Genomic DNA, 20,317 nt, shown 5'->3' with positions numbered 1-20,317 from the left:
TCTGGGGGATCGTGTGAGGCATCTGTAACTTCACTTACCTCGTCTCCGGCAACGTGGCGGCAAATGATGCCGGTGGGTGACATGACGCTGTGCCATCATTTGACGACATGGTAAGGAAGGGGGCGTGAGCAGGGGCAGAGTGCAGACGGGGGGGGCTCAGGGGGGAAGTTTGCGTACCCCTGCTGTAAAGTATTACTGCAGTTCTGCTTCAGTGGTAAACAAATATTTTCTTATTTTTACTACACTTTCTTAGATTAGTCTCTGCCTATCTCCTTAAAGGGGCAGGGAATGTGGGAACGTGCCATGTTTATTACATTAAAGTGAGCACCTTAACAGCTTTATAAAAAAAATAATAATCAGATAAATATAAGTATTTTTCATTTTAATTTGGATGGTTTTACAATCTTTATTTAATGCATTTGGTGATAAGATTCAGTCCTCAAAACAAGAAGTGAATTGTTGCTTTGTTTGGTCCATTGTCCTTATAGTAATTATGAAGTCCAAGCTATCGAGTGTAGGGTCAGCAGCACTCGTGCAAATACAGACCTCCTCTGAAAAGATTTGTCAGTCAAGGTGCTCAGGGGAAGGGCAGCCGTCTCCCCCCCACCCCCAAAGCCTGAACATACCCAAAAACCTTTAACCTTGCATGATTTTCGTATCTGCGGCCCACATCGGCCCTGAGGCAATACGTCGCCGTAATAAATGCTGGCAGCGTTTCTAGCCTTCCTGGTGCTTCTCCTGGTCTGCTCTTCAAGCCCAGCCTGAAAGCTCGTCCATGCAATAGGGCAGGGGGCTCAACTCCTGTCCTCAAGGCCTCCCACCATCAGGTCAGGTTTTCAGGATATCCCAGGTGTCCCCGCAGGTGGCTCAGTCTTTCACTGAGCCTCTGATTGAGCCACCTGTGCTGAAGCAGGGGCTGATAAAGCCACCTGTGCTGAAGCTGGGATATCCAGAAAAGCTGACCTGTTGCGGGGTGTTGAGCACTGGTGTGGTGGGTTTGGGTTCGGAGCTTGCTGGGGCTGTGTGTGTCGCACTTTTCAGGCAAAACTAAAACTGCGTTGCGCAAATGAATGGTTTTCTCTGTATTAGTATACGGACCCCCGGTTAAATATTATTTCATACCGGTAGCGGAATCACAGGGATATAACATGATTTTTATTAAAGTATTACTGGCAGAACTAGGAACTGGAAGACCAGCTTTGTGCTTTATACCTTTGAACTCGGTCAGCAAGAATACGCCAGGTTCCCCGCGCTCAGCCCCGCACTGTAACAGTTACAGCCTCCTCAAATTGTACTCGTCACAGTAACGTGTCGGAACGGTTAGAAGTAGATGTTTATTGAAATCCCCCTGCCCCCCCCCCCCCAATAAAAATAACAGCCTAATAAATGTAACATTATTATATGTGTGTATATATATATATATATATATATATATATATATATATATATATATATACACATATAACTGTATATATATACACATATAACTGTATATATATATAACTGTATATATATATATATATATATATATATATATATATGTATGTATATACAGGCATACCCCGCATTAAAGTACGCAATGGGACCGGAGCATGTATGTAAAGCGAAAATGTACTTAAAGTGAAGCAGTACCTTTTTCCACTTATCGAAGCATGTACTGTACTGCAATCGTCATATACGTGCATAACTGATGTAAATAACGCATGTGTAACAGGCTCTATAGTCTCCCCACTTGCGCACAGCTTTGGTACAGGTTGGGAGCCGGTATTGCTATTCAGGCCGTGCTGACAGGCGCATGCGTGAGCTGCCGTTTGCCTATTGGGCGATATGTACTTACTCGCGAGTGTCCTTAAAGTGAGTGTCCTTAAAGCGGGGTATGCCTGTATATGTATATGTATATACTGTGTATGTGTGTATGTATATATATATATATATATATATATATATATATATATATACTGTATATATATATACTGTATATATATATACTGTATATATATTATATATTTTTTTTGTAGGGGGTTTAGGTTTTGCGCTTGCTAAGACTGTATGTTTTATTTTTTAGCATGTTTCTGGTATGTTTTATCCTGCTTCAGCTGCAAAGTGGGGGGATTTTCCTCTTCTGAATGAATCCCTTTATGTAGTGATCTTTGTTTTGTGTCAAACACGAGTTCAATATAAGAGGGCTGTTCTGTATTTGTTTCCCTCCTGGACAAGTACGTACAGCACGCAAAATTAGGTTAAGCTTGTTACTATAAAGATTGATAAACCTTAAGTAGTAACATGTGTGGCTCACAATGCAACCACACAGCATATGTGAGAGCGCTTTATTCATGCCGGTTGTATGTTTCCATTCATCGTCACAGGGAGAAGGATGCCAGCGGTGTCCGCGTTGAAGAGCTGTCTTCCTTTCTGCTGAGGCTCATGGGTAAGAAGTCTGCGGATTGTTTATTTGGCTTCAACCACTAACGTTCTGTTCATTTTCCGCTACTAATTAGCCAGGGAGTTCACTGCTCCATTCTTCTTTTGGTGATCTGGGGATTTCCTTATCTATAACTGTTTATCTCTATTACTCTGCGAGTCCCCTGATTCCAAGGATGTTCTTGTCCAGTCAATGTCTGACTGGGGTATGAAAAAAGTTATAATAGGGCTTTTACTTATCCGTACTTACACAGGCCCAGACAGGCATACATACGTTCATACATACATACTGTACGTACATACATACATACATATGTAGCCGGGACCCCCCCTTTTCCACCATTTTGTTGGTATGGGTGGGAATGTTGGAGTTAGGGAACACTCTGATAATGGAGGTTCCGCCCAAGGGAGCCGCCATGTTGTGGTTGGCGCCAGCACAGACTTGGCCTAGCAGAGGTTGCGCATGCGCGGAGAGAAAGCCCGCGAAGGAGGTAGAGCACGACGGGTCCCAGCAGCCCCCGCGGGTCCCCGTGATGCGTTTGGGCCAATGAGGTGCGAGACCATGAGGAAAAGGAAGTGTTTGCGTGCACGAGAGTCAGAGTTTGGTTGGAGAGGAGAGGAGAAGGAGCTTCAGTGTGGGGAGGCAGACCGCCCCCTACGTAGGCCGCATGCCCCAGGCCCAGTTAGGCCCTGAGTCCCCGTAGAGACAAGCAGAGCTAGGGACTGGCCATAGTTAGGTTCCGGATCCCTTTATTGCCACACTATCACCACAGGGATAGTTCTAAGTGAGCGGGAGGTCTGGGCCCAGACCCCGTTATTGAGTCGCAGCGTGTCTGGGTGGGATCGCCCTAGACACCTACGGGTGACGTCATCTACACCTCGCTGATCCTTTGTGAAGATTGTAGCCGCACCGGGTACTGGAGTGTCCGGCAGGTAATTCTAAAGTGCACCAACGGTACCATCCTTCATTCGGGACACAGTGGCTGCGCAGCCACACTCATACACTTTCATTGACTCACTTGAGGGTGGGGGAACTATTCCCAAGGGGAACTGGACACGGGGTGGGATCACCCGGTGTAGGGAGAAGGGAGGGTGAGCGTTCAGCGAGACGCCGAGTATAGTGTCTCCCCTAGGGAGGGACACCTGTTGGTATAACACATGGTTACTGCAGGTAAAGTTAATTGGTTAAGGGATATTGCTGTGTGTAAGGGATATTGCTGTGTGTCCTCGGGCGGAAGCTGTCGCAGGTGGAGGCGCTGCACCAAGTTCTAGATATTGTGTGTGCCCCAGGCTCTCCGTGGCAGAGGCTCAGACCCTGTGAGCCTACAGGTAATACAGCATATGGTAGTGGCCTGCGTTCGCTAGGAAGCAGGGCTACACATACATTCACTAATAGACACAGTGCACACTGACTCTCCCAGCAGCTGATACAGCCAATCTCCTGAGTCCACCCAAGACAGGAATGAGACTTGGCCAGTCTGGGTCTTAAGGTCGCATCAGTTTCCCGGGGAACATTGGGGACTTCCTGGAACACCCAGTAAGCCAGTGTGAGCCTGAATGTCATAATTGTTGCCTTTTATGGGTAAAAATGGAAATGGGAACTTTCTTGATAACGAACTAGTTATTGATAGCAATGTTATTGGAATGTGCATGCGTTCCAAACACTGGCAGCTTATGTGTTTTCTTCCCCCCCACGCCCCCTTAAATCTAAATAGTGCAAAAATAGGGGAAAATAATAATATTTCTATAGCCAAGAGATCTCTGCGATGAATGACTAATACAGCCATAGAGCACATGAATCGTATTTGGTATATACAACATAAAAAGAGCAGGATGTCACTTTAAAGCAGCATATTGTGTTCAGCAATCGCATGGAAAGTTAACACGATGCAATAAAAGATATCTAAATATTACAAAGCACTTGCAACAGTTTGCAGCTTTTCTTTAGAAATAGACAGCCAAAGCATTATCGGGTCACTGCTAATCACGAAAAGGCTACCCACCGCCAAATATCTATTGAGATTTCATTACTGGTGGCATTTGCTGGTTTGTTGAAGATGTGTTGCTGAGGTTCACGCTGCCACAATCGTGCTGCTTCCTTTCATGTCCTATTTCTGCAGGCTATAGGAAGAGATGGGCTTGGAATAGCTGCACATTCAGGTGCTGCAGGTAGCACTAATACAGGCAGTCCTCGTTTTACAACGAATGGCTTATCAAACGCTATGCAATGCAAACCTATGTTCATTTTTACAACGCCAAAACGTCTTATCCAACGCTCTTACGACGCTTTGCAACGTTGTGTGTGTGTGTGTGTATATATGTGTATATATATATAACATAATAAATAATATATTATATAGTATAATATAATATTATATTGTATAATATAATATTGTATAATATATATACGCTCTTCGACGCTTTGCAATGTTGTTTATGTGTATGTGTGTGTGTGTGTGTGTGTATATATATATATACAGTGTTCGACAAACCTATACATTTGCTCGCCCCGGGCGAGTGGATTTAACCCCCGGGCGAGTAAATATTGGCCCAAGCAGCACACGTTTGGTACTAGGTGGCGAGTAGATTTTTTTTTGTAATTTGTCAACCACATATATATATATATATATATATATATATATACACACATACACATAAACAACGTTGCAAAGCGTTGAAGAGCGTATATATATTATACAATATAATATTATATTATACTATATAATATACTATATAATATATTATTTATTATGTTATATTATATATGTATATATATATATATATATATATATATATATATATATATATATATACAGTATATACACTATATAATTTATGTGTGTGCTGCATATCTTATTGCCTGCGTAAAATATTTGGTGTATTTTAGTGTTAAAAATGCCTTCAGGAGCGGAACCTTTAATTTAAACAGTGTTCCTATGGGAAAACGTGTTTCGCTTTACAACGTTTCGCTATCCAACGCCATTTTGAGTAACGCATTGTGTCGGATAACCGAGGACTGCCCGCTGCCACAGTACTGAAGCACCACTGCACATATGATGTGGTATGTATGTCTAAGGCGAACATAACCAACTCCCCATAAAAATGTAAGGTGCATTATACAGCATTACAATTTAAATCTCTTTCTACTTAGAAAGAATAGAACCTAAAGTAACACCTGTCTGCAGCGCATCGCTTGAAGTGTACATTGCATCACCCTTTAAGAAGAAACATTCTACCTCAGCTTAATAGGATGCTTTCTCAGTGCCCCCTACTGGTTATTTGTTGAAATGCAGCTGATTTGGCCTTCAGCTTTTAAACGGGGTAGCACCTCCGAATCTTATTCTTTTTGTATACTTGTGAGTAATTAACAAGTTAACTTAGGGAGAATTAAAGCAGTATGAGTTTTTTTTCAAAGCTGCATGTTATCTCCGTGCACAGTGTGTTCAAGATGACCACATCAGATACATTCAGTAGCACTTCATCTCATCAATACCTGACATACTGCCAATGGAAAAGACACCAGCACACATGAAAACGTGTGCATTGGGTTAATAGAGTGTACAGAGAAGCATAATAAGAATTGTATTTTTCCATTCTCGCATCTTCCTTAATTACGTTTGAGTTCTGAACTGATAGGATCAGCAGCCAGACATTAGGAGTCTCAGCTTTGAACACTTTGTAGTGAAATATGTCTAGCTAAGAAAAGCAAATAACACAATAGGAAATCCATAGGAGAAGTCCCCTTTGGAAAATGGCAATGCAATAATGAACCATTGTTTGATTTTTAAAGTACTTTTCGCTTGTCCTCACTGGAGAACTGTTTATAGTGAAGATACATTGCAAGAGAGAGCAATATTTACTAAGTTCTACTCCAGCCGTAGGGCAGCCCAGTCACTTTGTTACCGAGCCATGCTGAAACGTGTCTTATGGGCGACAGCGAACCACGGTAATAATTATTTGTGCCCAGTCTTCACAGGTGAAGGAGAGGAACCACAGTTAGGGAACAGGAGTGTAAATAAAAAGGAGAAGGATACAAATCCATGTACGGAGCAGAAAGTACTAATGGAACTTTGAAAACTCGAAGTGGATAAGTCAAAGGGCCAGGTGGATACATATTAAAAGAGCTTGGGGGTTGTACTGTCAACACTGTTAACAGAACTATTTATTTCAAACAATCCAGGAGGAGCAAAATATAGGGAAATAAAAAACAGAAAACAGTGCAAATTTAAGTGCAGACGTTGAGACTATGATGAAATTATAATGACAATATCTTGGCTCTGTCGGTCTATCTACTCACAAGATGTAAGTGGTAAGTATGCAGTAGGCAGATTGGGCTGCCACCCCAGGTAGTAGCTGTGTATTGTGGATATCCCTCCAGGCTTATCTCGTCAGGGTAACCATGGTGTACATAGGGGAGGAAACAAAGCTACATAGCGCGATCTGTCTTTCCAAAAACTTTATAAAATGAATATAAGCATATAAAATGTGCACTTACAATGTGCCAGAATTAAAAATGCATTTATCACAATCACAGTGATTCTAGGGTTTTTTTTCCGATCTCACCGCCTCCTCTCTGGCTCTGGATGTCAGCCGTCTGCAGCCTGGAATACTCAGCTCCGTTTCTCCTCCGGTGCGTGTGACGTCACTGCTCAGTGGAAGGTACAGCTACGGATCCCTCACTAGGCCAAAACACCACTCTACGTGTTTCGCCCAGCTCAGCAAGCTGTCAATGGCTTCGTCAGGCTGACGAAGCCATTGACAGCTTGCTGAGCTGGGCGAAACACGTAGAGTGGTGTTTTGGCCTAGTGAGGGATCCGTAGCTGTACCTTCCACTGAGCAGTGACGTCACACGCACCGGAGGAGAAACGGAGCTGAGTATTCCAGGCTGCAGACGGCTGACATCCAGAGCCAGAGAGGAGGCGGTGAGATCGGAAAAAAAACCCTAGAATCACTGTGATTGTGATAAATGCATTTTTAATTCTGGCACATTGTAAGTGCACATTTTATATGCTTATATTCATTTTATAAAGTTTTTGGAAAGACAGATCGCGCTATGTAGCTTTGTTTCCTCCCCTATGTACACCATGGTTACCCTGACGAGATAAGCCTGGAGGGATATCCACAATACACAGCTACTACCTGGGGTGGCAGCCCAATCTGCCTACTGCATACTTACCACTTACATCTTGTGAGTAGATAGACCGACAGAGCCAAGATATTGTCATTATAATTTCATCATAGTCTCAACGTCTGCACTTAAATTTGCACTGTTTTCTGTTTTTTATTTCCCTATATTTTGCTCCTCCTGGATTGTTTGAAATACATCTTTCTACTTGGAACCCTGGAAACAGGTTCTACCAGAGGGTTTGAGCAGGGTTTATTATTTGAGCACCTATATTAATTTATATTACACTTGCACGTATCACTATTGTATATATTTAAGTTGTTAGCGCCTTATATTCACTTATTCACAATTAACAGAACTATTTAACCAGTCACTCTTAACGGGTGTAGTTGCCGATGACTGGCGCAGTGCAAATATAGTCCCACTTCCCAAAATGGGAATTAGGGTAGAGGCACGTAACTACAGGCCTGTGAGTTTGATGTCAGTAGCGGGGAAACTGATGGGAACAGTGAAAAGAAAGAATTGTCAAATATTTTACAGCAGCAACTTACAAGATCCCAGGCAGCAATGGATTTATTGGGTGGAGATCATGTCAAACAATCCTAATTGCTTTTTGTTTGACTGGGTGAGGTGACTAAGATAATAGATCAGGGTGGAGATTTTAGTTGGGCTTTTGACACTGTCCCACAGGCGGAGGAACAACGTGCAATGCTTGGGATTGGATTACAAAATGGTTACATGGATAAGACATTGGTGGAAAGATACGTAACTGAGTTGTGGTAAATGGAGTACAGCCAGAGGAAGGGAAGATGACTAGTGGAGTACCTCAGGATGTGTCTTGAGACCGGTGCTGTTTAATATCTTTATTAGTGACATGACACATGGTCTTTAAGGGAAAGTATTCCTCTACCCTCCAGGAGGGTGAACAAAATTATTGAAGCAGCCATTGAAATGCGTTTGTCTCAGTTTGCGGATGGGAGTGTTTCCCCCGTAACTCAGCGCGGCTATTTTCAGATCCAGGCACGTCTGGTTCCTGAGATACTTTCCGTTTTCTGTGACCGTGCACTTTCTTGATATTTAAAGATGGCGTCCACTGCCATCCAGTAGTACGCTGTAACGTCAGCCACTGTGGTCTCCTACGGGCCTGTGCTTTGGTGGCCATTTTTAATCCTCCAGGAGGCTGAGAAGACACTGGCACCATAATACAAACTACTTTTAGATGAAAGGTACTTGGGAATGGAGATGGGTGACTTTTTCGCCAACATTCAAATTAGCATTTATTCAGATGTGCGAATATTCGCGGATTAAAGTTAAAAAAAAAAAAAAAAGGGTAAAATTTGCCTACCTTCGTTTGAATGTACGCAATTCCCACCGGTGGCCACTACTATTAGCACATTGGATTTTGACATAACATTCTGTTCACCCAGAAGTTCCCGACCCTGAAATACGGGTTGTACTGAAGAGGGAGACTATTTTTGGAGTCCTAAGTGTCCCCTCAAACACGTGGAGAGATGCACCTAGGATATCTGGGAATATGCTAATCGGATATGCTAATGACTCCTATTTCCCAGGTATCTCAGGGGTGCCCGTTTTTATGCACACAGGTGTCTTACCAACAAAGAATAGTTTCTTCCCCTCCTTTTTTTTCCCCCTCCTCCCCCATTTGGTAAGACCACCTCTAAGAACCAAAGACCTCAAGCCCCCCCCCCCCCTCCAACAGGTCAGGTTTTCAGGATATCCCTTCTTTAGCACAGGTGGCTCAATCAGAGGTGCAGTCCATGACTGACCTGACCTGTTTGGGGGGGGGGGCGGGGGCTTGAGGACTGGAGTTGTGCACCCCTGGGTTAGAGTGTTGTGTTCCGTTCTGGAAACAATATCTCCTGAAGGACATAAATAATTTAGAGATTGTGCATAACATTTATCAGGAAATACTCGAGGACATTTTAATCTATGCAGCTTGGAGGAGAGAAGGGAAGAGAGTGGGAATATGACAGAAACTTTTAAATACACAAAGGATTTCAACAAGAGTACAGACGGGCAGGATAACTGAAAGAGAAGTGCTAGGGCGAGGCCTTGCTCTGAAGCTACTTCTTCACAAAAGAGTGGTGGATTCATGGAATAGCCTTCCAACAGAGGGGTTTAGAGGCTAATACAGTAAGGAATTTATAATCATGTTTGGGATAGAAATGAAGCTAACAAGAAAGAAAGCCAATGGGGTGTGAGGTTTTACAGCAGATTCCAGAGAAACATGGGCAGACTAGGGGCCAAGACGTTCTTATTTGCCGTCAAATTCCATAGCCAGTCGTCATCAAATCGCAGTGCAATTTATCACACCTTATCTGGTGGTTGGTACCATTAAAATCGGTGGCTGTTACCGATATATCGCACTTTTGTTGACTTTCGGTCAATGTTTTGGAGTAGCACTAAATATATAAATAAATGTAAATATAGCTCTAGATGTTTTACCTAAAAAAATAATACTTTTGTAACATATTTACCACTCAAGTATTATCTATGTCTTCCAAGACTGTTCCAATCCTTGTTTCTGTAAATTGATTTACAGATGGGAAGATCGTTTTACCGGGCAACCATCTTTGTCTGAACTTCTACGGCAGATCATGCAGCTTGTTGGTGAACAAAGTGAAAGGCATTGATGGCACAGTACAGGAAGCATTGGCCAGTCACACGTTTGCACATGAGACAACAATGGAAAAGACTAGGGTGGACATCAGCAGCTTGGAGCTGTCCTTAGAGCTTAGCCTTTTGGATATTGAGGACAATCGGGATGTAACAACCACCAGCACTCCCTGCAAACCTGAGGACTGCAGGGTTTCTCTGTCCTCCGCTGACCGTTTTTCAGAAGCCCTTCCAGAAAGCAACAACACAGGACATTTGTGTCAAGAAAGTACTACTTCACACATTGAAAGTCCTGGCTCTGTCAGAGCAGACAAAGACAGCCTAACATCTCCACGCAGAAAATCTGGAGTAAGATGTAACACTGACACTTTTTATTGCATTTCGTCCCTAACCCAAATCAGATACACAGATTCAAGGGCCATGTCGGAGCCGGAGGGAGATGAACTGAAAACCAAGGTTACCTACGATATGATTGGTGGTTTGAGTAGCCAGTTGAAAGAGATCAGGGAAACCATAGAGTTGCCTCTGAAGCAGCCTGAACTTTTTAAGCGTTACGGTAAGGCATCTGTTGTCTACAATGAGTACATTTTTCATTCAGCGACTGCAGAGATCCTTGGGGTGTATTTTATGGATAGACCATTAAATGGACCAAACTTTAAAAAACAAAACAAAAAAAAAGAAATATATATATATATAATTTGTAACATCATGTTTTTTATTTGTTGTAGTTTACCACATTCTAACTAACTATAGTACTTTGTACTTATGTGCAAGGTAAGAATTTTGCAGTGATCAGGTTAAATCATGGTAATTGGTGCATTAAAAAAATATATATATACTGTATATTTCATTATCTTTAAACCTTTTTGAAAGTTTAAACATTTTCACGTACAAAGGTCTAAGTAAAGGAATTGTAGTTTCTTGTGTCTTCCTTCCCAATGAGAACACGATACGCTTCTTGCATATACTTTCCCTGTCGGAGAATAGGAGGAGAATGATGAGTGTTTAGCATAACGTAAGGCAGTTAAAAAGCAGAATATAAGGGAAGTAACAGCTGCCAAGTCGCCGTTTAGGTTGTTTCTAAACATTTCTAAGGCCACTTTCTGAAATTACTTAAAAATACTTATATTTGTCTGAGTTGCTAAGAAAGGCTACCAATCTTGTGGCCATCAGTTCATTTGGGGTTTTAAGTTTACTAGTTCAAACGCTAGAAAAAAAAAAATCAGTCAAAATGCTAAATGTATTTGTTCATCGTGCTGCATGAATTAATATTCATGACATCCTAATTACAGGGGATTTTCAACGACATTATTTTTGACAGCTTAACATCAACTTGTCTTCATCAGATCTTTGGAGAAATAGGTCTTTAAAACTGCGGACACCCTTTTTTATGCCTGTAAACCATTGCTCTGGCATCTTCTGTTAATTCTTGGTCAGTGTTTGAGTAGAGATGGATGTTGTTGTTTCCGAGAAGCCAGTGTAAAGTTTATGGCCCATATTTATTAAGCAGTGCTATTTCATAAGACACTTTTGGCCGCTGGAAGACACCTTGTGGTCCATTATAGTGAAGGTATCTTAAGATATAGCACCACTTAGTTAAAAAAAAAAAAGGTCTTAAGCCTCTAGAACCACAGTTACTGGAGTTCATTGTTAATCACAGTCTGATTTAAAAAATATATATTTATTTAGCAACTTTAGCCAAGCTGCCCAGTAAGTGGGCGCGTGCCGTGGGGTGCACCTGCCTGGCACAGTTTCCCTCTCCTGATTTGTTGGAATACCTTTAACTTCTGGATGTCAGATGCGGCTTTCACTGCAACAAGACTGCAAACGGTTGGTCACCAAAGTACTGTTAACTTCAGACGACCAACCTCTGCAGCGGCCAAAGTCAAGAAAACGTAGGGTGGTGACAGGAATGAGTAATTGGAGCCTGATGCTCTTGATGTCCCTGGCCAAAGCAGCCAGAACTGTAAGATTATGCCTTTGAGTTTTTTTAAATGCTGTGACCTGTGCTGACCAGGAATATTTCCTCTTGCTTGAAGGGATTCCTCCTCCTCGGGGAGTGCTGCTTTATGGGCCTCCCGGCACCGGCAAGACGCTGATAGCGAGAGCAATCGCTAATGAAGTTGGAGCTCATGTTTCCGTTATCAATGGTCCCGAAATAATGAGCAAGTGAGTTTACCTTTGATCTTGAAGTCCTTGGCTGTTTGCATGTGCTGAGACTTGTTCTGGTAACGTAACACTGCTACTCCCTCTGAACGGCATTGAACGGGGGGCTCCCAACCCCAGTGCTTATGCCCGGCTGCCACCTCTGTTCAACAGAGGAGCAGACTGGGAACATTGTCCCGCCATCGTCACATTACCAATACATGGTTCTCAGAGAGCCTCCCCACCTGCTGGGGCTCTGCAGAAACTGGGGGTAAATGAATTGTACTCTGCACTTTATAAAGCCCTTTAAATCTTTTAAGAAATACGTGTATCACAGTCTCTCAGCTTAAAGACGAGACAAAAAACCACCAAATGTATATTAAAAAAATTATCCTGTTTAGGCAATAATCTATTATTATTATTATTATATTTTTTTTTGTTAATAATTATTATTATTGAATAACGCTGCACTTTTTTGATGCTGTGATATTGCAAACAATGTAACCTATATGGAGTACTAGTCCGAGGATTCATCTAGGCATCTCTAAATACTTACTAACGTGACTCAGGATGCTATGGGAAGGTAGTATGGGCATTGTCAGACTTGGTGGTAAAGGGGACACTGATAGACTGTTTTGTTCTATTGTAACAGCACATCTCATCAGCAAAAACGTTCAGAGTTGCCCAGTAATGTCTGGACTAATGTGATATCCCACATGGCAGAAAAGCCAATGCCCCCTCAGCACTTCTATTTAGGAATGAAATGAGCAAGACTACTACCAATATGTAAAATAAGAGGCTTGGATACAATAATAAAAAGCCACTTTACATTTTTTTTTTAATGGTTGGCATAAAAACACCTTAACGACAACAAGCTACATGTTTTCTGTTTCATGTTTAAATAATGTAAAACCTGGCATCGGGGAAATGGTGAGAATCTGACCACGGTGTTATTGTTTGAATGCTGGTGCGAACGGGAGAAATAACTGAACCATTCTTGCTAAACACTGCTGTTTCCTCGCAGGTTTTATGGGGAGACAGAGGCAAGACTACGGCAGATATTCGTAGAAGCATCCCTACGGTAATGTTGTCTAAATTAACATCTGTGGCTATACTAAAGATGTAACACTCTTTTTTTCTTTGAAAGTCAGAATTTCTTTTTTTTTATTTCCTGAAGGGACCACATGCTAAAAAAAAATTGTTGTTCCTTTTTTTTTTTAGTCATCCTTCCATTATATTTATTGATGAGCTGGATGCACTGTGTCCGAAAAGAGAAGGGGCCCAGAATGAAGTGGAGAAGCGTGTGGTGTCCACATTGCTTACACTGATGGACGGCATTGACTCGGTAATGGCTGTAGACAGAAGGTTAACCTTATAGAGCTTAAGGCGTCTTTGTTTCCCCCGTAGAGACACGCGTGCTTGGACGCACCGCTCTGTTTTTTGGAGCAGAGATACGGCAGATGCAAGAACAGTTTCTTACATCTGATGCAGAATTTTAGATTTACGCCACTTGAGATATGCAGGCATTTTTAGGGCAAATAAAGGGCAAAAAGTATGTTGCATAGATACCCAGACTGTGATGCATCTCATTATAATCCGTGCACCATGTAACTCCCCGCCAACGTCTCCTACTGGCACTCCCCAAGGTGCAAGCTACGGCACGCAGGGGATACATTGGAGGAAATGCTTTGATACACACTATAGGTGCAGGGTGAAAATGCCCCGGTTTTGCTCCAAAATTGTCTTGATACTTTGGGGCCTATGCAGAGAGCAGCGCTATTTCGAAATGCGCCATTTTTTGGAGAAAATCGCGCAGAAAGCAGCAGAAAATGGCGAGTTCCGAAAAACGCGCCAATTTTTCTTTTCTATTTGTAAAACTCGCCTCGCGGCTGGCGAGAACCTCAATCTCGCCAGTTTTAAAAATATCCGTATGCAGAGAGGCGCGAACGGCATCTAGCGGCTGTTCGCGCCAATAAAATGGCGCGATTGTCTCCGTTTTGCCTCGCCAAAAAAACCTGCCGCTCGCGGCCATTGCAAAGGGGAAAAAAAAGGCGCAAATTTGTTTTAACACATTTCTGAAGCGCGCATCTCGCCAATTTAAACTCGCCACACGCATCCATGTTAAACATAGCAGAATTCGCACTTTTCTGCATATGGAGATTAAAACTCTCCAAAAAAGCTACTTTTTAATAAATTCGCCAATTTTAAAATTCGCAGCTCTCTGCATAGGCCCCATAGACCCTTATGAATTTAATAGTATCTCTGAGTTGTGGTTTAATTGCAATACGTGTTGATGTTATGATAGAGACATTACAACAAGCTTAGCCTTTCTGTGCCAGAGACATATATATATATATATATGTCTATATATATATATATATATATCTATCTCGGTATATATAAAAAATGGCACCTAGTGTCCAGCTACTTCTTTGTTCTTCCCCAAACCCTCGTTGGAGGAGCGTGCAGCCATGGCAGAGCTGCAGGTAGTGTGAGCGCGCCTTCCTCCAGCTTCTTCTTTCCGCATGTAGTAAGCAGCTGTTCATTGTTTCCATGATTGTGAATGTGGACACTGCTGTGCATAGTTATGGTGCAGTATTTCACTACTCGTGGCCCAAAACGTTTCCCTAAAGTTTGTATTATTATTGTTACGTTATTAATGCATAGAGTAAAAATAACGCATTTCTTGGTGATTAGTAGTTATTTTGTTTGTGGTTCGCCCGGACAACCTTAAAACCTGAACAGAGTTGCAGAAGGAATCGATAGAAACTTGTCTGCTGGTGACTGGGGGGGGGGAGGGCGCGGGGGGTATAAGATTATCAAGATTAAAGGAGGATATAATGAGCTATTACGCTGAACCATACAAAAGGTTAAGTAAGACAACAGAGAGGAAGCCAGAAATCTATTACAGTAAATATGACCCTTTCCAATTTCTTATATGAAGTGTAAGACATTTCCTAGTAACTTGGTGGGATGGAGCACCTCTATAAAACATAATATATATATATATATCTGTATCCACTGCATTTTGTTGCTGGCTCCAGCTTTTAAATGAATGGTCTCTGGGTCACATCCATCCCACATTGTATACTCCAAGATGAGTTAAAGGAGCCTGAAGATGAAACTGTATACAGTATATCATATAAAACTCCTATGTGCTAAAGCAATTTTGTATTGAAATTGTGGCAAATTGCATCATTTTTGTGTCTCGTCTCTCTGCGTCCTATGTATCGAGCACTGTGCGTGCCATGTGCTTCTGCTTGGTTTTGGGAGAATGTCAGCATGAGGAGTTACATGGCGGACAGATTATAATGACCTGTATCAAATTGTGTGCCTCTGTGTGTACCTTTTTCGCCTTTCAATCTGCGTTAAAAAAAAATGAAAATTTGAGGTGAATTTGGGGGTGTTTTTTTTTTTTTTTTTTGCTTAAAAGTTTGCACCTTAAGTGAGAATCTATATGAACCGGTTTGGTACATATAACACAAATTTGGAGCAAAAATGTGTGCAGTGCAGTCAAAACACGTTTCCTGTGGGTAGATATGTGGGGCCCCTGTGTGTAAAATCCGATGTAGCCAGACTGATATTCTCTGTGGCCTGGGATTGCTAAAGGAAGCCAAACTCAATAATTCCAGGCCTTGGGCTGCGACCTGCCATGGAACTGCAGGGAATGCCTCGTTGTCCTTTGGCTCAGTGGAAGATATATATATATATATCACGTTATTCGTGATGTCTATACTGTTTAAGCTAATATAAACTTTTTGTTATCTACCTAATACAGTATGTGTATATATATATATATATATATATATATATATATATATATATATATATATATATATATATATATATATATATATATATATATATATATATATATATATATATTAGGTAGATAACATATGTATATATATATATAGTAGATAACAAAAAGTTTATATTAGCTTAAACAGTATAGACATCACGAATATCGTAATTGTCTCTACTTTATCAGTCCTCGGATGGTAATGTGTATGTGTAGTGTATATATTATATATATACACACACACACACACACGAAAGTACACCCTCTTTGAATTCTATGGTTTTACATATCAGGACATTCTAACAATCATCTGTTCCTTAGCAGTTCTTAAAATTAGGTAAATACAACCTCAGATGAACAACACATGACATATTACACCGTGTCATGATTTATTTAACAAAAATAAAGCCAAAATGGTATGTGAGAAATGATGTCCCACTGGTGAGCATTATCTTCCTTCTTCATGGTGTTTGTGCATATTCATTCTGCCTTGAAGTTTTTGGCTGGTTTCCCCAATGTAGCATCCTTGGTCACATTTGTTGCACTGAATCATATACACCACATTCCTGGATGTGCAGCAGTATGATCCTTTAACATTGAGTGTTACATGGTTGTAACTGGCTGTAGGATCTTGGCATATATGTTTGCAGAGTTTGCAACATGTGTTGTTGCACGGTTTTGTGCCATTATCAGTGTCTTTAAGTTTGTTATGAAGTTTTCTGTTGACTAATTTCTGTTTGAGATTTGGTGGTTGCCGGAACACAAGAATGGGAGGTTTGGGAAAGATTTATTTTAATGTCACAATCTCTGCCAGCATGGGTTGCAGATCTTTGATTATTTTTCGTATACCCTCTAGGGTAGGGTTGTATGTGGTCACTAGTGGTATGCGTGTGGTAGGTTCTTTCTGTCTGTATTGTAGCAGGTGTTCTTGTGGGGCTTTTAGTGCAGATGTAATAGTTCTAGCAATAGTCTTTGGCTTGTATCCCTTCTGTCTGAACGATTCAGTAAGGGTTGTGAGATGCCTGTTTCTATCTTCAGTGTCAGAGCATATGCAGTGGTATCTTATAGCCTGGCTGTGTATAATACCTTGTTTAGTATGAGTGGGATGGAAGCTGGAATTGTAGAGGTAACTGCATCTGTTTGTTGGTTTCTTGTATACAGATGTGTGTAGTTTGGCATTTTTCCGTGTTACTGTTGTATCTAGAAAGTTTACTATGTTTGCTGAATAATCCATTTTGAGTTTATTTGATGGATGGAATGAGTTCAGGGACTCGTGGAATTGTTTTAGGTTTCCTTCACCCTCTATCCATATTATAAGCACGTCATCAATGTATCTTTAGTATTTGTAGGGTTTGTGGGGCATGTAGTTAGGAATCTTTGTTCAAGATTTGCTATGAAAAGATTACCATATTGCGGTGCCATCTTGGTACCCATTGCAGTCCCCATTAATTGTAGGTACATTTCCTTGTTGAAGCTGAAGTAGTTGTGTGTGAGGATGTATTCTATCAGTTTGGTAATTACATCAGTGCTGTATTTCTGATCCAGGGGAGATGTTGTAAGGAAATGCAGGCATGCCTCAATACTATCCTTGTGGCGCATGTTGCTGTAAAGGGATTCTACATGCGTGGTAACTAGCAGTGTGTGGGATGGTAGTTGGTTGATGTTAAGGTTATTGACAAAATCTGTGGTATCTTGTATGAAGCTGTTGGTGCTTCTGACTAAAGGTTTGAGGATATTCTCCACTAAGCCTGATATTTGTTCAGTGAGTGTATCTATACCTCTTATAATAGGTCTGCCGGGGTTTGTGGATTTTGGGAAGCATGTAGTAATCCTAACTCTTGGGTTGTCGGGTATTAGTTGCTTCAATTGTGGTTGCAGGTGGTTAGGGAATGATTTGATGAGATTCATGAGTTGCTTTGTATATTCCTTGGTTGGATCATGTGTGAGTTTCTTGTAGTAGGTGTTGTCTGTGAGTTGTCTATTATCTTCTTCTATGTATTTATTTGTGTTCATAAGCACCACTGCGCCTCCTTTATCTGCTGGTTTGATGGTGATGGTGGTGTTATGGTTGGTTCGCAGTTCCTTGATTGCAGATCTCTCCATGGGGATAGGTTGTACATAGTTTTTTTTCTTTTGTGCTGATGCTAGTGAGGAAACTCGCGATCTGAAGCTCTGTATGTAGCCGACTATTTTTACGTTGCGTCCTGTTGGTGGTGTGAAATAGATGCTCTGTCATGGGGGTGCTCTGTCATTATGGGGGTGCTCTGTCATTATGGGGGTGCTCTGTTTTGTGGAAATGCTCTCTTTTGAGGAAATGTTCTCTTTTGAGGAAATATTCTTTCAGTGGTAGTCTCCTGAAGAATTCTTCTAGGTCTGAGTACAATTGGATTTGATCCAGTTTGGTGGTGGGACAGAATGTTAGTCCCTTGGAGAGAACTGAGGTCTCAGGTTTTGAGAGTTTATAATCAGACAGGTTTATAACTCCCTGGCAGGCTGTGTGTTCTTCAGGGTTGAGGGTGTGTATCTGTCTTGAAAAGTCAGTTGGGGTTTCTAGTTGTAAGTAGTTGTCCTGCTTTTTTGTTGGTTTGAAATACCTTAAGTTTATGTCCATGGTCTGCAGTCATACTGAGAGGGGAGTTGTAGTTTCTTCTGTTTCTTCTTGATGAAGTTCCACTGTAGTCTCTTGTGCAGAGTTTGCATATCTTTTTCCAGTTTGTTGGCATTTGCACTGCTTTGCAATTGCAGGGTTTGGAGTATTGTGCATTTTTGCTGTTCTAATTTCTGTTTTTTTGCACAAAGTTGATGGATCAGTTTGTTTCTCAGTTTCTCACTGGTGCGTTTGCAGAGTTTTTCAGCGTAATGTGAATTGCGTGTTGTTGCAAGTGGTTTTTTGATCTTCAGCCCATTTGGTATCCTGTTCCTCCTCTTGCATTCTGATAGGAAGTAGATGTCGCTGTTTAGTTGTGATTCCTTTGTGATCAGTTTGGTCGGTGTCTCTTTCGTGCAGCTATGTGCGGTATCTTCCATCATGAATAAAACGGAAATAGCCGTGTTAGTCCAGTTGTGATAGTGCAGAATAAATGAGTTCTTCAGTATTAGGTGATACCTTTTTTTATTTTACTTATATATTGTATATATTATATATATATATATATATATATATATATATATATATATATATATATATATATATATAGATATATTTGCAGTGTTTTCTCTATCTGTGTCTTAGGAAGGGAGTCACGGTCAGCTTCTGGTGCTCGGTGCCACAAACCGTCCTCACTCCCTGGATGCAGCGCTTCGCAGGCCTGGGCGGTTTGATAAGGAAATAGAAATTGGGGTTCCTAATGCCTGTGATCGTCTGGACATCCTCCAGAAGGTACTGAGAAAGGTCCCTCACCTGCTGATGGAAGAGGAGATGGTGCAGCTGGCAGACGGCACCCATGGATATGTGGGGGCAGACCTAACAGCGCTGTGCAAGGAAGCAGGTGAGGATTTCTTATGTCCTACTGTCATATAATGCAGGGGCGCTCAACTCCTGTCTTCAAGTACCCCCAACAGGTCAGGTTTTCAGGATACCCCTGCTTCAGCACAGGTGGTGCAGTCTTAGACTGAGCCACTGATTGAGCCACCTGTGCTGAAGCAGGGATATCCTGAAAACCTGACCTGATGGGGAGATCTTGAGGACTGGAGTTGAGCACCCCTGATATAATGTAACCAATATCTTTAGCAATATGTTTCACTTTGGCTTTAGTGTGTTTTTTGTGTGTTATTGTGTGTTATTTATTAGGAAAGAGGAAGGAACACAATGCTTGTGCTACCTTTTTTTTGTTGATCAATGTTTATATGTGTGAGTGGGGCCACATTTTTGTAAAATAGTGAAAAGTTGTATTGGCCAATACTCCACTGCTGTGCGCACACTGGTTTTGTATTACACTAAACCCTTCTATGGTTATTTAGAGCACAACCCGTTTTAAACGTTAGGCAAGTTCTGGCAAAGGGACTTGTGAGCCTGCATTTTACTCCTTGTTACTGGCCCCTTCAGTGCTGAGAGTGCAAGCGGAAAACTGCAGCGGTTTTAATTGTATGGTGTTACTTATGACCTGTTATTGTGAGTAGGAAGCACTGGCTTTGTGGTGCTGCCTAATGCTTACATTGCAGAGTATATACAGTCCCTAATCAGCACT

General features: G+C 41.5%; 1 protein-coding gene across 2 annotated transcripts in view; it reads left to right on the top strand.

The window, feature by feature from the left end:
• The window catches only part of AFG2A (AAA ATPase AFG2A), a 407,705-nt gene that overhangs the window by 14,832 nt on the left and 372,556 nt on the right, over nt 1–20,317 (top strand). For both annotated transcript variants that reach the window (XM_075615740.1, XM_075615729.1), the window contains exons 4-9: nt 2,367–2,428; nt 10,110–10,739; nt 12,223–12,352; nt 13,353–13,409; nt 13,550–13,673; nt 19,363–19,618. In XM_075615740.1, coding sequence (XP_075471855.1) covers nt 2,367–2,428; nt 10,110–10,739; nt 12,223–12,352; nt 13,353–13,409; nt 13,550–13,673; nt 19,363–19,618 — 1,259 coding nt within the window. The remainder of the gene's footprint in view (nt 1–2,366; nt 2,429–10,109; nt 10,740–12,222; nt 12,353–13,352; nt 13,410–13,549; nt 13,674–19,362; nt 19,619–20,317) is intronic.

The sequence above is a fragment of the Ascaphus truei genome, chromosome 1 (assembly GCF_040206685.1).
Source record: "Ascaphus truei isolate aAscTru1 chromosome 1, aAscTru1.hap1, whole genome shotgun sequence".
In the NCBI taxonomy this organism is placed as follows: Eukaryota; Metazoa; Chordata; class Amphibia; order Anura; family Ascaphidae; genus Ascaphus; species Ascaphus truei.
Note: the sequence above shows the minus strand (reverse complement) of the source record. Positions and strands in the feature narration are given on the sequence as shown.